Here is a 19,850-nt window from a genome sequence, read left to right on the forward strand (position 1 = left end):
AACCTACAACCATCATTTTACTAAACAAATATAATCCCTACCTACATTTTAAATACTATACTTATACCTACAGATAAGTGTGGTCTTCATCTCTCATCAAGGAAATATCTCTTTGCAACAAACATAGAGACAGAAAACCATTACTAATCAACATGCCAGGTTATAGAGCACACCTCCAATAGATACACCTGCAAAACAATTTCCAAACTTAAAGCTCAGGGAACACTGCAGAAAGACCAGAACAATTAGGGAGTCAGAAGATAGGGAGCTTGCTGTGAGGCTGTGTCTCCTAGCCATGATAAAGTTATACTCATAAAGTGTTACTAACATGACTAAACATGAACTAATCAAATGCAACAATAGAATGTTAAAGTGGGCAAAGGAAAGACTACAGGCCCCAACCCTAAACAAAGAACTACAGACAACAACAGAATGCTAAGAGTGGGAGAAATAGTCTCTCCCAGAAAAAACACCAATTGGTTATACAATACCAAACAGTCAGTCCTTAAAACATACGTAAGTAGCATACAGACTCAGCAGGTTATATTTAGGAGTGTATAGTGAGTGAGTGAGTGAGTGAGTGTCAACACATACATATATAACAACATGAATTTGAAAGAGATCAAGGAGGGATATATAGGATGTTTTGGAGAACAAAAAAGGAAGGAGGAAATGATATAATCTCCTTCGCAGGGATGGAAATGGAGAGGAGCCTGAGGAAAAGCAGTTCCAACGACAGGCCCAAAATAGGATCCAGTTCAAGGGGAGGTCCCAAGGCCTGACACTATTACTGAAGCTATCATGACCACACTCTGGAAGACCCAACAAGCAGCTGAAAGAGTCAGATGCAGATATTTGCACCCAACCAACGGATAAAAGCTGCTGACCCCTTTGATTGAATTAGGGAGAGGCTGGAAGAAGCTGAGGAGGAGGGTAACCCTGTAGGAGGACCAGCAGTCTCAATTAACCTACACCCTACCCGCTCCTCTCCTCCTCAAGATCTCTCAAACACTGGACCAACAACCAGGCAGCATACACCAGCTGATATGAGGCTCCCAACACATATACAGCAGAGGACTGCTGGATATGGGTTTCATCAGAGAAGATGCACCTAACCCTCAGGAAACTGGAGACCCCAGGGAGTTTAGAGGTCTGGTTGGGAATGGGGGTGGGGAAATCCTCATGGAGGCAGTGGGTGGGGAGAAGATATGGGAAGTGGAACAGTTGAAGGGTGGACAGGGCGGGGGAATAAAACCTGTAGTGAAATAAATAAATAAATAAATAAATGACAGACAGAAAGAAAAAAATAGTCAGAAAAAAAATTCACATTAAACTAGGAACATAAAAACAAAATTATTCTTTACCAAGTTTTTGAGACTAATAAGACAAAGAGAAGCCAAAATCTGAAACATAATGTAAAACTGCTACACATAGTAAAGGGACTCTGGCCAGCCCAGCCTGACAAACATGGTTCTAGCAGGCCTTGCCCTTCAACCCCAATTCCCTCTGACATGAGATTACATTCCTAAAGTTAGCTGCCAAGGTCTATTTCTTCCTCCTAAGGCTGACTATGACTACCAAGGTTCAGTTATCAAAGCATTCAAGTCCTACAATCAAAAGCCCCCTTTGGTTCAACTAATTAACATGCCCAATTAAAATTAAACACTTCCTCTTAAACAGGGTTTCCTCCTTTTTCTTTATAAACTGCCATCTGCCTATGGGCCACATCTGTCTCCCATCCATCCAGAGGTAGTTTTTTCCCCTTCCCAGACAAAAAACCCTGCCACCTCTCTTGTTCCCTTCCCCTTCTACCTTGTCTTTTTCTCCTATCTTTGTCTCTTATTTTCTGCTCTCTGTCCCTTTAGGGCAAATAAATCTCCCTTGTGCTGAGGACTTTGTCTTGGGGTCCTGAGCCAATAAGTTTCCTTTCACACAGAAAGAGATAGACCAACTGCTGGGGCAGAAAACAGGAAGCCATGAAGAGGTATTCAAATGGGCTCTTGAAATGTGACTAGCCTTTTATTATTTGGCAAGTAGTAATGGTAACAAGAAAAGGATTTGAAGAGAAGACAGTCAGGAGACTCTGAAGTATGATGTAGCTTGTCCCACAATGATGCTCAGAGCATGAGTTTAAAAGACACTGGGAAGCTGGAGGGTAATCAACGGTGTTGTTCAGCACTGTGAAATCATATAAGGATTCTTCAAACTTGCTTATTATGACTAGTTAGAAGCTTGTTCAAAATGTGTATCTTGGGGCACCTCCTTAGGCATTCTACAGCAAAATCCCTTCAAATCATAGCTCAGTCTTGAAAGCTCAACCCCAGAAGCAGCACAAAATTTCCAGTGTTTAGAATGGTGGCATGGGAGGTGGGGGAGTGCTGGAGAGATGACTCAGTGGTTAAGAGCACTGACTGCTCTCCCGGAAGTCCTGAGTTCAAATCCCATCAACCACATGGTGGCTCACAACAATCCCTATTGAGATCTGATGCTCTCTTCTAGTGTGTCTGAAGACAGCTACAGTGTACTTACATATGATAATAAATAAATCTTTGGGCCACAGTGAGCAGAGCCGGAGTGAGCCAAGATCCTGACTTTAATTCCCAGCAACCACATGATGGCTCACAAACATCTGTACAGCTACAGTGTTATTCATATACATAAGATAAATAAATAAATCTTTAGAATGGTGGCATGGACATGGAAGCCAGGTTAGTGACACAGGAAACCATGACAATACCAACAAGCCACTGTTAGTTTGACTAAAGAGATAACGAGATCTGAGATATACTTAAGGAGACAGAGTTGACAGAGTTGACCAGATTTAGCAGTTGGCTGGATGTGATAGAATCAACCAGAGAGGATATAGAAAAGTGAGACATTTGAATTTGAGGTGTGGGACATGTAGGTGAACAGAAAATCCAAGTTTGAAGTTCAGCAAAAATGTAGATTATACTCTCGTACTCATCATCTTGCTCTAGAGAGCTCTATGAGAACACGTTAGCTAGCCTATCACCTATGTGAGACACTCCAGTTCCTCTGAGTAAAGTTCATGCCTACCTCCTACTTCAATAGGAAGTAGGAATAGGAACTGCTGAATCTGGATACCAACTTGAGTTGGGGCCTGCCTACACTTGAGATTAGTAAATTCTTGGGACTTGAGTATAAGGAAGAATTCAACTTGGGAAGCCTTAGGGACACACTGCCAGGGTGTTTAGTTGAGAAGGCTACAATCAACACCCAAGGAGAAAAGGAATGTCTGACAGAATCATACTGAGTTTAGGCCTTAGGGGGCTTGGGCTGTAAAGGGTGTGGAGGTCAGTGAACATGAGTGTGAAAATTAGAGAACATATCCTGTATCAGTATTAATGTGTAAAAGAATGATAGAGCTAGGTGGTAACACATCCCTTTAAAACCAACACTAGGGAGGCAGAGGCACAAAGTCAGCCTCGTCTACAGAGCAAGTTCCAGGACAGCTAGGAACACAGAGAAATCCTGTCCTGAAAAACCTAAACAAACGAATGAATAAATAAGTAGACATATATACTAAGCCAATAAAGACATCTGTGTGGGTCCAGTGATTTATCTGACATTCTATGGTATCTGAGTATTCAGTAACTGGAGTCGATCCAATTTACATAGTTCAAGGCTATTGTATACATTTGTGGGGATGGGGGGAGGTTGTAAAAGCAGCTCTGGAACCTGTGGAATGAGCATTTGTTCAGGAGTATCAATGTTTGAAGAATTTAACAGTTTTGGTGATTGTACAGCTTCTAGGACGACCTGTCTACCATTACCAGTGGGTAACTGAGGTCTTATAAGTCAGTGCCTAAGGAAGCCTGCAACTGATGCCATTCGGTTGGGTACTGCTCAGTAGGTATTAGCTTCCTGGAATCTAAAAAGTATAGCATCTTATTTTTGCATTCCAAGTTTTAAAAGTAAATGTTTTAAAATAAGTACTATATTATTAACAAGTTACTACATCCAGTATTCTTAAACTACATTTTAGATGGAGTAGTTTGACTAAATAATCAGCAGGTACCTTAATTCGGTTCTTGAAAACAAAGGTTCTTAATCTTTCGTATACATTAGACTCATATAAGTTCTCTTGATTTAACTGTCCCAGGCAATGACATGGGTACTGGCAACTGTGAACTGAAGTCAGTATGCAGAAAAGGATAAGTCTACTGGCATAAGCTGAGTATGGCATAGCCTATAATCCTAGCATTTGAAAGAGAGAGGCAAGCTGCGTGAGGTGAAATGCTGTCTTAACAGCAAGATAAAACAAAGTAAACCTTTTGTCTAAAACCTGTTCTTTTAAGCATGACCTTTCCTTTTACATTATTGTTATGAGTAATAGACTCAGCAGTCAACCAATAGCCAATTGACACTTCCCTTATTTCGAAGAAAATGCTACTTGAATGTGTATCTTTATGGACATTTTCTTTTTCTTTTTTTTATCAGCTGCTACAGCCTAAGCTAAATAATAACTTTAGTTGTTGTTGTTTGCTTTTATTTTTTATTGGATATTTTCTTTATTTACATTTCAAATGTTATCCCCTTTCCCAGTTTCCCTCCCTCCTGGAAACACCCTAGCACATCCTACTTCTATGAGGGTGTTCCTCCACCCACCCACTCCCACATCCCTGCCCTCGAGTCCCCTATACTGGAGCATCTATTGAGCCTTCACAGGACCAAGGACCTCTCCTTCCATTGATGCATGGCAAGGCCATCCTCTGCTACATATGCAGCTGGAGCCATGTGTACTCCTTGTTGATGGCTTAGTCCCTGGGAGTTCTGTAGGGTCTGGTTGGTTGATATTGTTGTTCTTCCTATGGGGTTGCAAACCCCTTCAGGTCCTTCAGCTTTATGAACATTTTCAATGCCTAGCTTATAAGTCTCTGTTTTGATAACATAGTTTATTTACAGTAATACATACAAATCTACGGATGTAACAATTACTTTGCTTATGTAACTACCATGCAAACCTTGTTACAGAATGCTACTGGCCCTCCAACACCTTCCCACCCCTCACACCCACCTATTCTTACTAAATTCCTAGGCATTTAGAAACAGTATTCAGATCTGTTCTTTTAGGCTTACTTACTCTTAAATCTGATACAAATGAGATTTCATGTATTATATGAACTCTGACTTTTAAGATTCATTCTTGTTATAGATGTCATTTTTCTTAATTGTTAATGAGTATTACACTATGTGAACATACTTCAATTATTTGCTCATTCTCCTATTGATATTTTTGGGTATTATGAGCTTTCATTAGACATTTTTGTTTTGTATTTTGTTTGTTTTGCAACAGGGTTTCTCTGTGTAACCCTAGCTGTCCTAGAATTCACTCTGTAAAACAAGTTGGCCTCAAACTCAACAATTTGCCCACCTCTGCCCAACAAGTCCTGGGATTAAAGGCATGTGTCACCACCTGGTGCTCTTTGAGTATTTTTATCAACCTAGGTCTTATTTTCCTTTGGTTTGCTGAGGAAGGAAATTGCTAGGACAAAGGCTAGGCATGCTTATCTCTATTAAGAACTTATCCAAAATAGGTGGGCACACAGGAGGGCAGTGTTGCAGTACAAAGGGTAGTACTGTGGAGGGCAGTGGGCACTGGGGCTACTTTGGGTCATAGCGATTACCAGAGTTGTTGGTGTCTTGTGTCCACCAAACAGTGTGCAGCATCTGTAGGCTGTGTGGTGCAGGCTCTGGAGCATGGAGGTGTTTCGGTACAAGTGGACCAACTATCTCACATGTTGGCACCCTTGTTGGTTTATTCTAGACAATGGAATTCTGTCCTACTAACATCCATAGGATGATGTCTTCAAAGGAAGTATAAACATGGCAGTTTGTGAGATTAAAGCCCATTCAACAGACAACACAGGAATAAAATTAACAATTTCCAGGAAAACAGCATGTCTTAGTCAGGGTTTCTATTCCCGGACAAACATCATGACCAAGAACCAAGTTGAGGAGGAAAGGGTTTATTCAGCTTACACTTCCACATTGCTGTTCATCACCAAAGGAAGTCAGGACTGGAACTCAAGCAGGTCAGGATGGAGTTGATGCAGAGGCCATGGAGGGATGTTACTGCCTCCCCTGGCTTACTCAGCCTACTCTCTTATAGAACCAAGACTACCAGCCCAGGGATGGCACCACCCACAATGGGCCCTCCCCACTTGATCACTAATTGAGAAAATGCCTTACAGATGGATCTCATGGAGACATTTCCTCCATTGAAGTTCCTTTCTCTGTGAAAACTCTGGCCTGTATCAAGTTGACACACAAAACCAGCCAGTACACAGCATTTCTACATGAGGGCAGTAAATGCCACCAAGAAACAAGGTGCTGGTTGCCCTTAGGAGCTCATGTTTGACTGACAACAGGACTAAGAAAGAAAAAGAAACAGGAGACTAGTAATCTTGGAAAACCAAACTGTCTGAATTTCACCTCTATTGTGATCAGAACAGGCTTGAATAATCCAGGAGTTTGTATACCATGCTAAGAATTATCCATGAATAAGACTTATTCCCTGTAATTGTTCAACAAAACACTTGAGGAATGTGTAGAGATAGCAAATGCCGAGTGTAAACCTGAGATGTTTCAAAGGCCTCATCTGGATCCCTCAGTTTCTCTTATGTTTCCCTCTGTGCAGACGATGAGGGATCTGTTAGCCACCCTAGTTCCTGCAGTTCAGAGAGGAGCAGTTGTTCTATGACAGACCAAGCATCTGCCCTTCACTGACTTTCTCTCTCAGGGACAGAATCTTGTGATGATAGTTCACTTGAGGACCCAGACAGACCTCTTCCCTGTCCAGGAAACATGCTTGGTTATGATTCAGCATCAGTAACCATTCCTGAAGAAAGCAATTTGATGGCCAAAATACAATTAGAAGAACCTCTTCCACCGTCTTCATGAGGAAACTGATGTGTTGAGCTTCCTCTCAGCATTGCTGTTCAAAAGCTGCTGTATTTAAACTCATTACACAAAATAGTTTCCCCTTTTGCTTAGGATTTCTCTGTACTTAATAGAATGTTGTAAACAAAACCCACATATATTTTAATTGTTCTATAGTTCATTCACAAGAGTATTTTCCAAGTAACTTCAGAGTATGGATGAACATTTTTTTAAACAAATGATGGTATAACATTTTGACATTCATAAGGAAAATGAAGATATTTTCTAAAAAATTATAAGGTACTGACAGCTCGATGAATATATAATAGCTTATATATATGAAATTTTACTAGGTTTATTTGACAAACATGTGATATATGTAACTTCTGCATGGACCAAGGTCATTTCATCCCAGATATGTGAGTTATGGCAGTAGTCTGATAGCGATTGAAGCATACTGCTTTAATCTAAGTATCTTTAGCCCAATTACTATGATATATTGAGCATTTTTTAAAAACCAGACTGGTAACTAGCCTGAGAGCACACCCAGCAACCATAAACTGCACCCCATATCCTGTGCTCCATTTCCTTTCCCACAGCTCTGCCTGCAATCCCAGAGGCTTGACAACCAGGGACAACCAGGTAAGGCTGTGGCCTAAGCCCTTGCCTACCATATTCCACTAAAACTGTGATGAGCCTTTCTGTTCTGCTGGGACTGAGTAGACTGAGAACTCCAACTGGCTGAATAAACACCTAACCCTGGAGAAACTTGAGGAGGCCTGAGAGGATAGGGTGGGGTGAGGTGGGAACATCCTCTTGGAGACTGAAGGAATGGGATGAGGAAATGCCAGAGGGTGGACCAGGAGGGGTATAACAACTGAACTGTAAAAATCATTAAAGATAATTTAAAATATTTCTATTTTTATTAAAAGAGCTTGAAAGAAAAGGATACCCTTTTATGTATTTAGGTAGAAAATTTAAATGAGCAATCAAGCTATTTAGCAGAGTCTTTTACAAGCTTGATTTAAAGAACCACTATGAAATATAATAACTTTCTGTGGGGTGGGATCATTTTAGTAATAATGAACCAAACTGAAGATGAATAATCAGCAGAATCTAATTTCAAGTGAATTCAAATCTATTCCATGACCAGGGTAAACTATCTAGAATGTACTCTCTCAAAAAGCAGCAGCCAGCCACAATGGCAGATGCCATTAAAATAAAATATTTATTTAGCAATATTTAGATAAAATATTATTTTCTACCTAAATTTTGAGGTTTTGTGTTATGATTATTTATATGTATGTATGTATGTATGTATGTGTGTATATATATATAAAATTTGAAATTATACTTCCCATTTCCCAAATTTTTCCTTTGGGTAACAAACAATAATTGTGGGTTCCTGGTTCCTGTTAACTGCTAACAACATTCCTAATCCTAATCTCAAACTTCCTATCATTTGTGCTATTTTCACAACTTTATCTATTTTGGGATTACCTTAATATCCGTTATCTCTTGCTCTATGGCACTAGACCTGCCCTACTCTGTGCTGACACTGTCATCAGTTCCTAGATGCTGGGGTCTTGGGGAAAATAAGCTGTCACTGGGGATTGATTGGACCCCAAGCTTACACATGCTAAGCATGTGCTCTACAACTGAGCTACACACTACCCTCACAGCGCCTTGCCTTTGCTTTTAAACACTGTTCAATACATTCCTCAAAGTAAGTCTTAATGAACTGGCTGACCAGACAGAACTAAGTACTTAAGAGTGTTTCCATTCCCACGTGAGGATTCAAATATCTACTTTTAAAAGTCTTTTCTGTCTTGAGACTTTTTTTTCTTCTCTCTCTCTGTCTCTCTGTCTCTCTGTCTCTCTGTCTCTTTGTCTCTCTGTCTCTCTGTCTCTCTGTCTCTCTCTCTCTCTCTCTGCATGCTTGTTTGTTTGTTGGAAGACAGTCTTCCTGTGTCATCCAGGTTTGCTTTGATCTTATGTTTCTCCTATCTCTAGTTGCTTTTTCTTTGCTTTGTTGGTTTTTGTTTTTGTTTTGTTCAAGTCAGATATATGTCTCATTATGTAGCTTCTGGCTATCTTAGAACTCACTACGTAGACCAGTCTGATCTTTAATAAGTGCAGTTCTAAGGTCTGGCAATTTTTTTTTTACACTACTTGGGGAAGAGAAATGCATGTTCTAGCTTGTTGGGAAAATTCTCTCCTTTCACAAAACCATCTCCAACCACTAGAATCTGTGTCTTAGGGAACCCAGCTACAGAGTCCTTCAGGCATTAAAATTACAAAGGCAATAGACATAGGCTTTAAACTTAAGTACCAGGTCTCAGACAAACACAAATTAGTTTAATCTCTCCTAGTAAAATATATTCAACAACAACAAACTTTCTAAATTCATAAAACTCTTAAACTCTAATGATTTGACTTTTAATGTTTATATTTTCATCCAAGCATTCTTTAATTGTTTTTCAAATTTGCCATCTAGTCTAGGAGACACTGTGATTAGGGGCGGGAAGGAGTGCGCTCTGACTTATTCTGCCTATGACTCTGGGAAAGGACAGAATGTCTTAATATGAATTCATCCAGATTCTAGAGTGCTACTTTTTCAACTACAGACTTCACATTGGGAGTCTATCTTGTAAGATTATAACAAGTTTGTTCACCTCATCTGTTCATCTCATTTTAAGTTTGGTAACATCTTTGTTTGCATAAATCATATTCTAAGAAAAAAGAACTGAAGGGGAATTAGTCTGTGTGATGATTTAGACACCAAATCTCATCCAAAGACCTATATGTTGAAGGTGTGTTTCATAGAGTAGTGATATTAAGAGGACCTGTCCCTTTAAAAGGTTGGAACATTAGTCCTTTGAGAGGATGTGCCCTCTTGATATCCTGGTAAATGAATTTTCTGAATTGAGGTCAGAAGAGTCATTCTGCTCTAATTTATGCTCTGTTCATAGGAGTTACAATTTCTTATAAAGAACATAAAACGTTTAAAAAACATCTAAGTTTAAACTGTTTTTATCCATATCTGTAGAATGACACATTGACTCCTTTTTACACTGACTGGCACTGTCTGTCCCACCTGAGCAGTGAACTCAGAACATAGAGATAATAAACATGGGACAACAGCATCTGATCTTACTCATGGATGACAGAAGGCAAACCCTTAACCACAGGCTACAGAACATATCTAAAGTCAAAGTTTCACTCTTGAGTCTGGTCTTCTGAGACTCTGAACAATGGGCTAGAGGCCCATGTCTCAGGACAGTTAAGACAGCTGGAGTTTACCAGGACTTAATGAATGTTCTATAATTAGCTGCCTGAGCACCTGCAGATAAGCTCTAGTTGCATTATAAGACATGCCCTCTTCTGCAGAAGGAAACAAAATGTTAACTTTAATAAACAGATTGCTCACCTATAATTTAAAAAGAAAATTTCTCTCCGGTGGCTCTTAAGTTCTCAGACCCAAATTATCTCATTTAAGTAGAAAGCTTAACTCTCAGACAGAGTCCTCTACTTCAATTACAGAAGTAGCTGATTTTTTTTTTAAAGTCTTTTACACAGGGATATTTTGGAAGCTGAGTAAACTCCAGAAAGATATGAGGATGTTTTAGCTTTCTTTGCATAACATCCATATAAAGATGGCTAAGCATAAAGGTTTACATGTGCTATCAATACAGGTAAATTTCTGAGGACAAGGTCTTACTCTCAGGACTCAACTACAAAGCCTGACATAGAAAAGACTCTGTAGGGAGTGTCAAGTGCATGATAAAATCAAACACTGGCACCTTAGGACTTCTGAAGACTGCTAAATTTGCAGAAGTTCAGAAAAAAACCCAGGACATTATAATACCATACACAGACACACCAGTAGTGCCAGAGAAAATACACCAAACAATGATATTCTTTTGTAAATAAGGAAATTTACATACTAGAAAAGATAGGTACTATTTTGGCAAGCTGTAGGGGTGTGGGTGTCACTCTCCTGGGCACAGAAAGCAGAGGCAGAGTGTAAAACCAAGGATTATTCTTACCTAGATTTCAGAGAGTTTGTCTTTGGGGGGCTTACCTGGAATGTCCCACAATCCTTTTTTGTCTTTCCCTTTGGAATGGGAATGCCTACCTCATCACTGTACTTTGGAAGTGTATAACTTTTTCATAAATTCACAGCTGGAGATAAATTTTGGCACAGGATGAATTATTTCTCAAGTCTCACCATATTCTGGTTTAGATATTTAGATGAGATTTTGGATATTAGAGTTGATGCTGGAACAAAGAATTCTGTTGGGACAAAGTGAATGTATTTCATATGTCAGAAAGATAGTCATTAGGGGACGATAGGGACAGAAGGTTATAAACCATGTTTGTGTCACTCTCAGATTCCTTCTGAAAATCTGAACCTATATAAAGAGTTGGTGTCTTTAAGAGGCAGTTAAGCCATGAGGGTAGAACTCTCAAGAGCGAGGGCTGGAGAGGCAGCTGATTAGTTTAGAGCACAGGAAATGTGAGTTAACTTGGCAACACCCATATGGGGTGGCTCACAACTGCCCGCAACTCCAGCTGCAGAGATCAAATGACTCTAATGTCCATGGGCACCTACACACAGGTGCACATGCCCATATACAAACATACATACACACGTGTTAAGATAAATATTTTTTTTATTTTTATTTATTTATTTATTTATTTTAGATTTTATTTATTTATTATATGTAAGTACACTGTAGCTGTCTTCAGACACTCCAGAAGAGGGCGCCAGATCTCGTTGCGGATGGTTGTGAGCCACCATGTGGTTGCTGGGATTTGAACTCTGGACCTTGGGAAGAGCAGTCGGGTGCTCTTACCCACTGAGCCATCTCACCAGCCCAAATATTTTTTTAAAAAAGGAATGAGAGTGGTGGGGGAAGAGAGGATGGATTTCTCTTTTGGTCGTGTAAAAATTATATTATTTATATATATATATATATATATATATATGTATATATATATATATATATATATATATATATGACAGCCATCTGTAAACTGAAAAAGATACTCTCCCTAAGCACTGGCTTAGCTGGCAGCTTCATGATGATCTTTCTAGCTTTTAGTACCATAAGGAATAACTCTTCCAGCCTATGACTTCTGTCATAGAAGCCTGAGTTAAGACATAATGCCCATACAGTAAAAATAATTAATAAATAAAATTCGTTATAGTTTGTAATTATACAAACTGTATAGATACAATCCTGCCTGTCTTATCAACTATAGATGCTATTACTACTCATATCGCATGATCATTAGCCTATCAATATTATTTATATGCTAAAGGGGAGCAGTGTTTTAATTTTTGTCAAGATCAGAGCACTGTACAACATGCAAATCAACATTTTCTTTCAACAGTTTTAACTTTCATTAACAAAAACATCCCCCAAATAAAAGCTATATTGGGCTGGTGAGATGGCTCAGTGGGTAAGAGCACCTGATTGCTCTTCTGAAGGTCCAGAGTTCAAATCCCAGCAACCACATGGTGGCTCACAACCATCCGTAACGAGATCTGGCGCCCTCTTCTGGAGTGTCTGAGGACAGCTACAGTGTACTTACATATAATAAATTAAAAAAAAAAAAAAGCTATATTAATGTACTCCAATGACGAGAAAACTCCCAAGTAATATAAAGAACCTCATGATTTTTTTCTCTTGGCTCCACTTGGTAAATGACCACAGAGAAATGTCTGAAATCTCTAAAATGGTATTTTGGCTACAAATGCTACCTCACACTAACTGGTCTTCGTGCCCTATAGACAAAAGGAAGCCTAGGGCCTCCTTAGTTTTCCTTACCATGAAGTCAGCAGGCAGTACTGTATTTATTTATAGCTACAAATCCAAAGTACAGTGTGAAGCAGATGTTTTGTTGCCTTTTTTCCAAAGCAAAGCAAAAGTGAGTGACAGTGCCAGCCTTCCTTTCTGCTCAGAAGGCTTCCCTCTCACAGGGCTTCAACAGCACAGAGGCCAAAGCTGCCCTCAGATCTAACACTTTTTCTTTGTGAGCCCTCCCACTCACATAGAGCAAAACCAGCCAGGGCCCAGTACTTTCTGTACTCTGGGACTGGTCATTTTTGCTACATTCTCTTTGCCCTTAAGATTCTCCTCTACCTTTTCTCTAGAATTAAACACAACACACTTTTTCTAAATCAGTAATAACCAAAACTTAATTTTGAGCTTCCACGTGTAAGTAGGTACAGAAGAAAAAGAAGCTACTCATGTTACAGATGTGCTCTGGAATATCCTCTGAAGGACACATATGTCAAAGGTTTTATTCCACTTGGTGATATCACTGAAAAGTGATGGGGAACAATAGGAAATTAGGCTTAACTGGAGGAAGTAGGTGATTGGACTACACCACTTAAGAGTACACTGAGATGTTAGCCCTCCTTCTGTCTCTTTCTACTTCCTGGTTGCCACATAGTAAGCATTTCACTCCATCAGTTCTTCAATGGTGCAATGCAATTCTACCTTACAACAAGCCTAAAACAACGAACACAGTCAACCATGGTCTGAAACCCTTGAGGCAGGGACTGAAATAAATCTCTTCTTGTAAGTTGCCTACCTCAGGTATGTTGTCACAGTGATGGACAGTGATGAACATGGCATAGTGTAGATGACTTCAGAGCTATCAGGAACTGGAGCCAAAGTCCCAGCTAACAAGACAAAGCTACTTTACTTCATCTCCTCAATGCATTTACTCTGAAGGCCAGAGTGGTCTTTGACCCATTCCATTCTAATAAATATAAATAACATAAATACAAACTTCAGCCAAAGTTCCCAGGAATCTTACCTGATCTGTTTGCCTTCTCTCATGTCATACAGAGAAAAGAAGACATCACTATCTTCACCAATGGTATTATAGGTGAAACTCTTCAGGCTGAAGAAGAAATGATGTGGTACTGGCATTCGACAGGTTTCCCCATGCCTTGGGCGCATTGTATCTACCTATCAAGGAAAGCAAAATATTGTGATTTATATTTTAGTTGCTCATTATATTCATTATTAAGAAACAAAAAATTACTAACTCACATTGTATTGGCAAAGGGACTATTAAATAGGTAGACTGAAGATGTTTCCTCTGGCAATATGGACTACTACAGCAGGCTTAGACTGAGCTGGCAAATACCTTATGCATTGATTTATACTGTTAGGTGGTAATAGTTACCATTCTCCCTATCATTTTATCTCTTCCCAAATAAACTCTTTTTAGTTCCCCAGTCTATTTTCTTAGAAAGATAGTGTAACACAATCAAGGTTTTAGGGAGGCAAACATGAGCTAAATACAATAATATACGTGCCATGTAAATGTCAAAAAAAAAAAAAAAGCCCATTGTTTTTATGTGGTTAAAATTTTTATTTACAAACTAGGCCCCTGAAAGGTGAATGGTGTTTGTTGTTTCTTGATGTTTTCATGTATATGATCTCTTAAAAGAAAGAGTTGAAGCAAAAGTGGGAAGTTTGGGGATGTTACTTACTTGGGATGTGCTCTGCTGTACACTCTGCCGGCTAGATAAATGCTATGGAAAAGAAACATACAAAGAGTCACTCTGTGGCGGAGGAGACTAACTTTAAGTCTCTCTAACCTATTCAGCCTACTATGCCTTTTACCGTTATTTCTCACTTAAAGAATATTATTCATACTCGATAGACACAACTAAGGCTCAGAGCAATGGACTGGTTTGCTGAAGGTCACACAACAAGAAGGTGGTGTGGTCTGTACGTGAAGCCCAAGCCCCTCTGTTCCTGAGTAATACCCAAGCTACATGAGTGTGGGTGCTTGTTACGAGATTTCTGATTTGGCAATATCTTTCACAGAGAATAATTTTCTATGCTGTTGAAGGCAGTTTCTTCAGGCTTTCTGTTCTCTTATCACTGGCTGAAACTACAAGATATAGATTACAGTTTGAGTTCTATCACTTAGGCTGTGCACTTTTTTTTTTTAGAAACTAATTTTAGGTTCTTTGAAACAACAGCTATGTAACAATCCCCATCGTACCTGCTAGACAGTGAAATCAGCATCTCTTATCAGATCAGCTATCCAAAGCTTGTTTTCTTTTGTCAGTAAGTTGTGGGAGTTTAAAGGTCAGATGAACAACTATTAATAAAAGGTTGTGCTTGCTAACCCTGCATTGTAATTCAGTCCTGGGACCTCTGAACAGCTGACTGTAAGGAAGACATGGGAAGTGAGGAGGTGGTTGGAAACATAAAGGGTGACTCTTCAGTTCTGGGCCCTTGTTGCTCTGAGGCAACACACAGGGTCTAAAACTAAAGCTATGGAATGAAGCGCTAGAGGAAGCAGGCCACAAGGTAGAAACAGTGCATTCAGAATGCAGTGCTGCGGTGAGCATCAGAAACTATGGGATTTCTTCTTGGCTTCCAAGTCCCTTTAAAAATTATAATCTCTTTAAGTTTTTAGCCAGGCTTCGTATGAATCTCACAGTACTGAGCCAGAAACATTCCAACCATTTTGCCCAAACTAAATCCAATCAGGAACTGACACAAGATGTCAGTAAGGAGGGCAAGCAGCTCCTTCACCTCTTCCTCCACACCTAGGTGGTGACATTTTAAAAAACAAAAAACAAAACAAAACAAAACAAAACAACAAAAACCATCCAAAACAAAACAAACCTCAAAACAATATATCTTTCCAATAGAGATTTCAACTACAAAATGAAGATTTGAACTTGTCTCATCTTCCCCAGGATACTGTCTCAGGCCATGTACATGTATGTGTATAAGCCAGAGGACAATATTAAATTTCTTCTTCAATTTTTCTCTACCTTAAATTTTGAGACAAGGCTCTCAATGAATCTAAAGTTCATTAACTCGCTAGGCTTGCTGGCCAGTGAACTCCAAGGATCCCCTAGGAAGTTCTTTTGATGCTCACATTATATAGTAGGAGAAGATATTTTATTGTAAGTTAGGAACTTAATTACTGAAGTCTGACTCTGGTTTTTAAATCTTGACTCATGTTTACTAGCTGGGTATTTTCTCATCTATAAACTGAATATAAAATTTTGTGCTTAAATCAACTTCATAGAACTTTATGTGGATAAGCTCTGTAATAGCAATCATTTTGTAAATTAACTCAATATAATGTCTATCATAATGTAAATGGATAATTGTAATTACAACTAGTATTCTTATTATTTCTTTAACTGGTATTATTCTTATCCCTCTATTACAGGGAGGAAAGTCATTCATGTTTAAGAGAAAATCCTGTCCAAGAACATCATGATCTCACAACACTCAGTGCCCAGGGCTGGTAAACGCTTAAGCATTGTTTCTGTCCTGCTTCCTTTCTGCCCTAAGGGTATGTAGCAGAACCTATTTGGTGCTTCACATGGCCTGGACAAAAATTATTATTTCAGTAGAATTACTCTATTTCTTTCACAAATACATTTAACAGAAACTGGAAACATATGTCCCTCAACCAAAAAATGGATTAAAAAAAAAAGGTATATTTACACAATAGAGTATTACTCAGCTGTTTTTAAAAAAATCACATCATGAAATTCACAAGCAAATGAATGGAACTAGAAAAATTCATCGTGAGTGAAACAAAGCAGACACAGAGGCAAATATGGTATATATTTACTTATGAGTGGATACTAGCTATTTAAGAAAAGAATAATCACACTACAATCCACAGGCCCAAAGAGGCTAAGAAACAAGGAAGGATCTAGGGAAAACACATGGATTTCCCTGGGAAGAGGAAATAGAATAGATTTTGCAGGTAGACTGAGGGCAGGTGGAGATGGGAGGAGGAGGAACAGGGGGAGAGTGTAAGTGGAGAGACAACTGAAACTGGGGTGCCAATGTGGAAACCTAATGCAATGCAAAGATCACTGAACCTATGAGGGTGACCCTAGCAAGGACTCCTACTAATGGAGAATACAGAGTCTGAACCGGCCATTTTCTGTAACCAGGCAAGGCTCCACAATTTGTCCTGCCTACAAGATGTGCTTAGACAGTGGTGGCTCAAGAGCCTGTGGGAGACTGAGGACTTCGGCAAGAGCAATACAGTATGTATGTTCTCTTGCACACACCAGGTCCAATTTTTACATTACATTTCTGTGTATGTGCTATCATAAAATCTCTAATTTTTAAACTCAATTTTTCTTAATTTATATAATTCTTTTTTTGTTGGGTTGTTTATTTCTGTTTTCAAGACTGGGTCTCTGGCTGTCCTGAAACTCACATATAGACCAGGTTGACCTTAAACTCACAGATATCCACCTACCTGTGCCTCCCAAATACTGGGATTAAAAGTGTGTGCCCTATAACCAGTTTATTATATAGCTGATTCTTTCATGTAAAAACAAATATACAACACAAAAGAAAGTCAGAAGAGAAAAAGAAAAGACTTGAATTTAAGCTTTCAGGATAAGTCAGTAGTTTGATAAAAAATTTAATAGAAATAAAGAATATATTTTAGCCGGGCGTGGTGGCGCATGCCTTTAATCCAGCACTCGGGAGGCAGAGGCAGGCGGATTTCTGAGTTCGAGGCCAGCCTGGTCTACAAAGTGAGTGCCAGGACAGCCAGGGCTACACAGAGAAACNGGGCTACACAGAGAAACCCTGTCTCGAAAAACCAAAAAAAAAAGAAAGAAAGAAAGAAAGAAAGAAAGAAAGAAAGAAAGAAAGAAAGAAAGAAAGAAAGAAAGAAAGAAAGAAAAGAATATATTTTAAAAGCTAAATATCTTTAAAGGTTTGCAATAAAAAATTATTAGTTTTTTACACATCTGTCTTGCTTCATAAAGATAAGCAATTTTAACTCCTGTTTTTCTGCAGAACTTATCAAATACTTCTAAGTACTATATTTATACTATTCTTTCTTTATCCAATTTCAAAATTATATAATAACTTTTTATTACAGCACCTTAAAATTTAAGTCCTAACATACAATCTCTGGAATAACGACAGTTTAAACAGACTTAACTTTTTCCTGAATATTTTCTGTTACAAGTTGGTAAACTCCTTAGATTTAGAGCCTATATTTCTTTCTGTACTTGTTTCCCCTTACTCTTTGTAGACAACAATGACCATTGTCTCCTACTTGCATCTTCCATGGTTACTTGCTCTGTTCTCTAACCTTTATGTCACAGTTTTCTTGTTTCTTTATGCATGGCTATCCAAAAGTGTTACGTGGCATCTGTTATCACTGGGCTTCAGCACAGAATGGTTTAGAAGAAAGTAATCCTCTCTTCCAGATTCCAATACAGGAAGCTTTCTGATGACTCCAGCATTACTGTCGCTCATCTTTACTCCTGAACCACAGGCTTTAAATGCCATTTTTGAAAGTTTAGACGATACACCAAACTTGAAAACAAAATATCCAGTATTTCTGGCTCTCCACTGCTTACCCCCAAATCTGATTCTTTCATATAGCGCTCCACTGTACCTTCATCATCTGGGCAGATCAAATACAAGAGTTATTATTCTTTAATCTATCTCCTTCCTGTACATATGTATGCAAATTCAATCTATCAATACCTCTGGCTCTAAAGCTAAAGTATACTCAGCAGCCAACAACTCTTTAGGACTTCCACTGTCCTGGCTCTAACCACAAGAACTGAAATTAAGATCTCTTACTTAAATGCTTTTTCTGTGGTTCCATTTTATGATCAGAAAAACTTACCATGTCACTTTACTATTGTGTTTATCAAACTGCTGGAGAGAATTTTAATTGAGGCCTACAGAGCTCTTCATAATGAGAATCTTTACTCTTTCTTAGCCAAAACTGTCAAATGTCTCACATCTTCTGGAACTGCCATTTCTTCCAATTGTGTGCCATTTTGAAAGTTTTTTCCTTGCCTTTTCCAATTCCCAGAATATCAGTTGGTGATTCTAATAACATGAGCATAAACCTTATTTATGCTATGTAGCACATGTAATGATAATTGTTTGTGATCTATCCACTAGATTAGAGCTTCTAACAGGTTCATGATGGCAAGCATTGGGAAGACTCTCCACTAATCAATACTATACTCTCTAAGTGTTTCATTTTTTTAAGGGGGTTTTAAAAGTTGCCGTTTTCATTATGAAGTCCCTTAGTCTGAGCTTCTCACCTTATAGTTCTACTATATTTTACACCACAATACTGCTTTACAAACAAAAACAAACTTATCATTCGGCATGTAAAATATAATTAGATTTTTTTCATTAAAATGGTTACTTAGATCTACTGATTTTTTATTTTATGCCTAAAATGTTATACACACTTAGTTATACACATGTTATATTCCCATAATTATTTAGATATTATACAGAAACACATGGCCTATTGCTAAAAGTGGCTAAAAATGGTTATGTTATACAACTACTAAGTAATAATGAGGGTTTAAGGTTTGTCTTTTTCATTAAGTACCCCCAACTTTAGACGCATAACTAGAAAACACACATTAATTAGAGCTCCATTTTACTTGTTCAATATATTTTTATAATAACCAACATACATCTAAGGATCAATCAGATATTTATAGGCTTTCTCATCCACGGTGTTCACCCTGAGGATGGAAGCCTTTATCTGTTAAGAGTACTTTAGTTCCCACCATTTTCTATCTACTTATAGAAAACATGTAAGAACTATGAAAAAAGTGATGAGAGAAAGACCCTGAAGATGCTTCTAACAACAGCATGTCTCTAGAATTAGTATATTATTTCCAGAGTCACTCACTTTTTTCTCAATCACTGTTTCAATTAACAAGCAGTTCTTTGCAACTTTAATCATCTTTTCATCATAGAAGGAAAGATGGGTGTATAATGTTAGTATCTACTGTAAGAGGCAGAAAAGTCGCCAGGTGTGGTGGTGCACGCCTTTAATCCCAGCACTTGGGAGGCAGAGGCAGGCAGATTTCTGAGTTCGAGGCCAGCCTGGTCTACAGAGTGAGTTCCAGGACA

General features: G+C 38.6%; 1 protein-coding gene and 1 pseudogene across 1 annotated transcript in view; one reads left to right on the forward strand and one right to left on the reverse strand.

Annotated features, from left to right (window-relative positions):
• Dock3 (dedicator of cytokinesis 3) overlaps positions 1–19,850 on the reverse strand; it is a 285,914-nt gene that overhangs the window by 148,172 nt on the left and 117,892 nt on the right. The window contains exons 8-9 of the mRNA XM_021171370.2: positions 14,423–14,464; positions 13,738–13,892 (exon numbers count right to left, since the gene is read on the reverse strand). Coding sequence (XP_021027029.1) covers positions 13,738–13,892; positions 14,423–14,464 — 197 coding nt within the window. The remainder of the gene's footprint in view (positions 1–13,737; positions 13,893–14,422; positions 14,465–19,850) is intronic.
• Positions 5,722–6,924, forward strand: LOC110301389 (annotated as a pseudogene).

Source organism: Mus caroli, chromosome 9, assembly GCF_900094665.2.
Source record: "Mus caroli chromosome 9, CAROLI_EIJ_v1.1, whole genome shotgun sequence".
In the NCBI taxonomy this organism is placed as follows: Eukaryota; Metazoa; Chordata; class Mammalia; order Rodentia; family Muridae; genus Mus; species Mus caroli.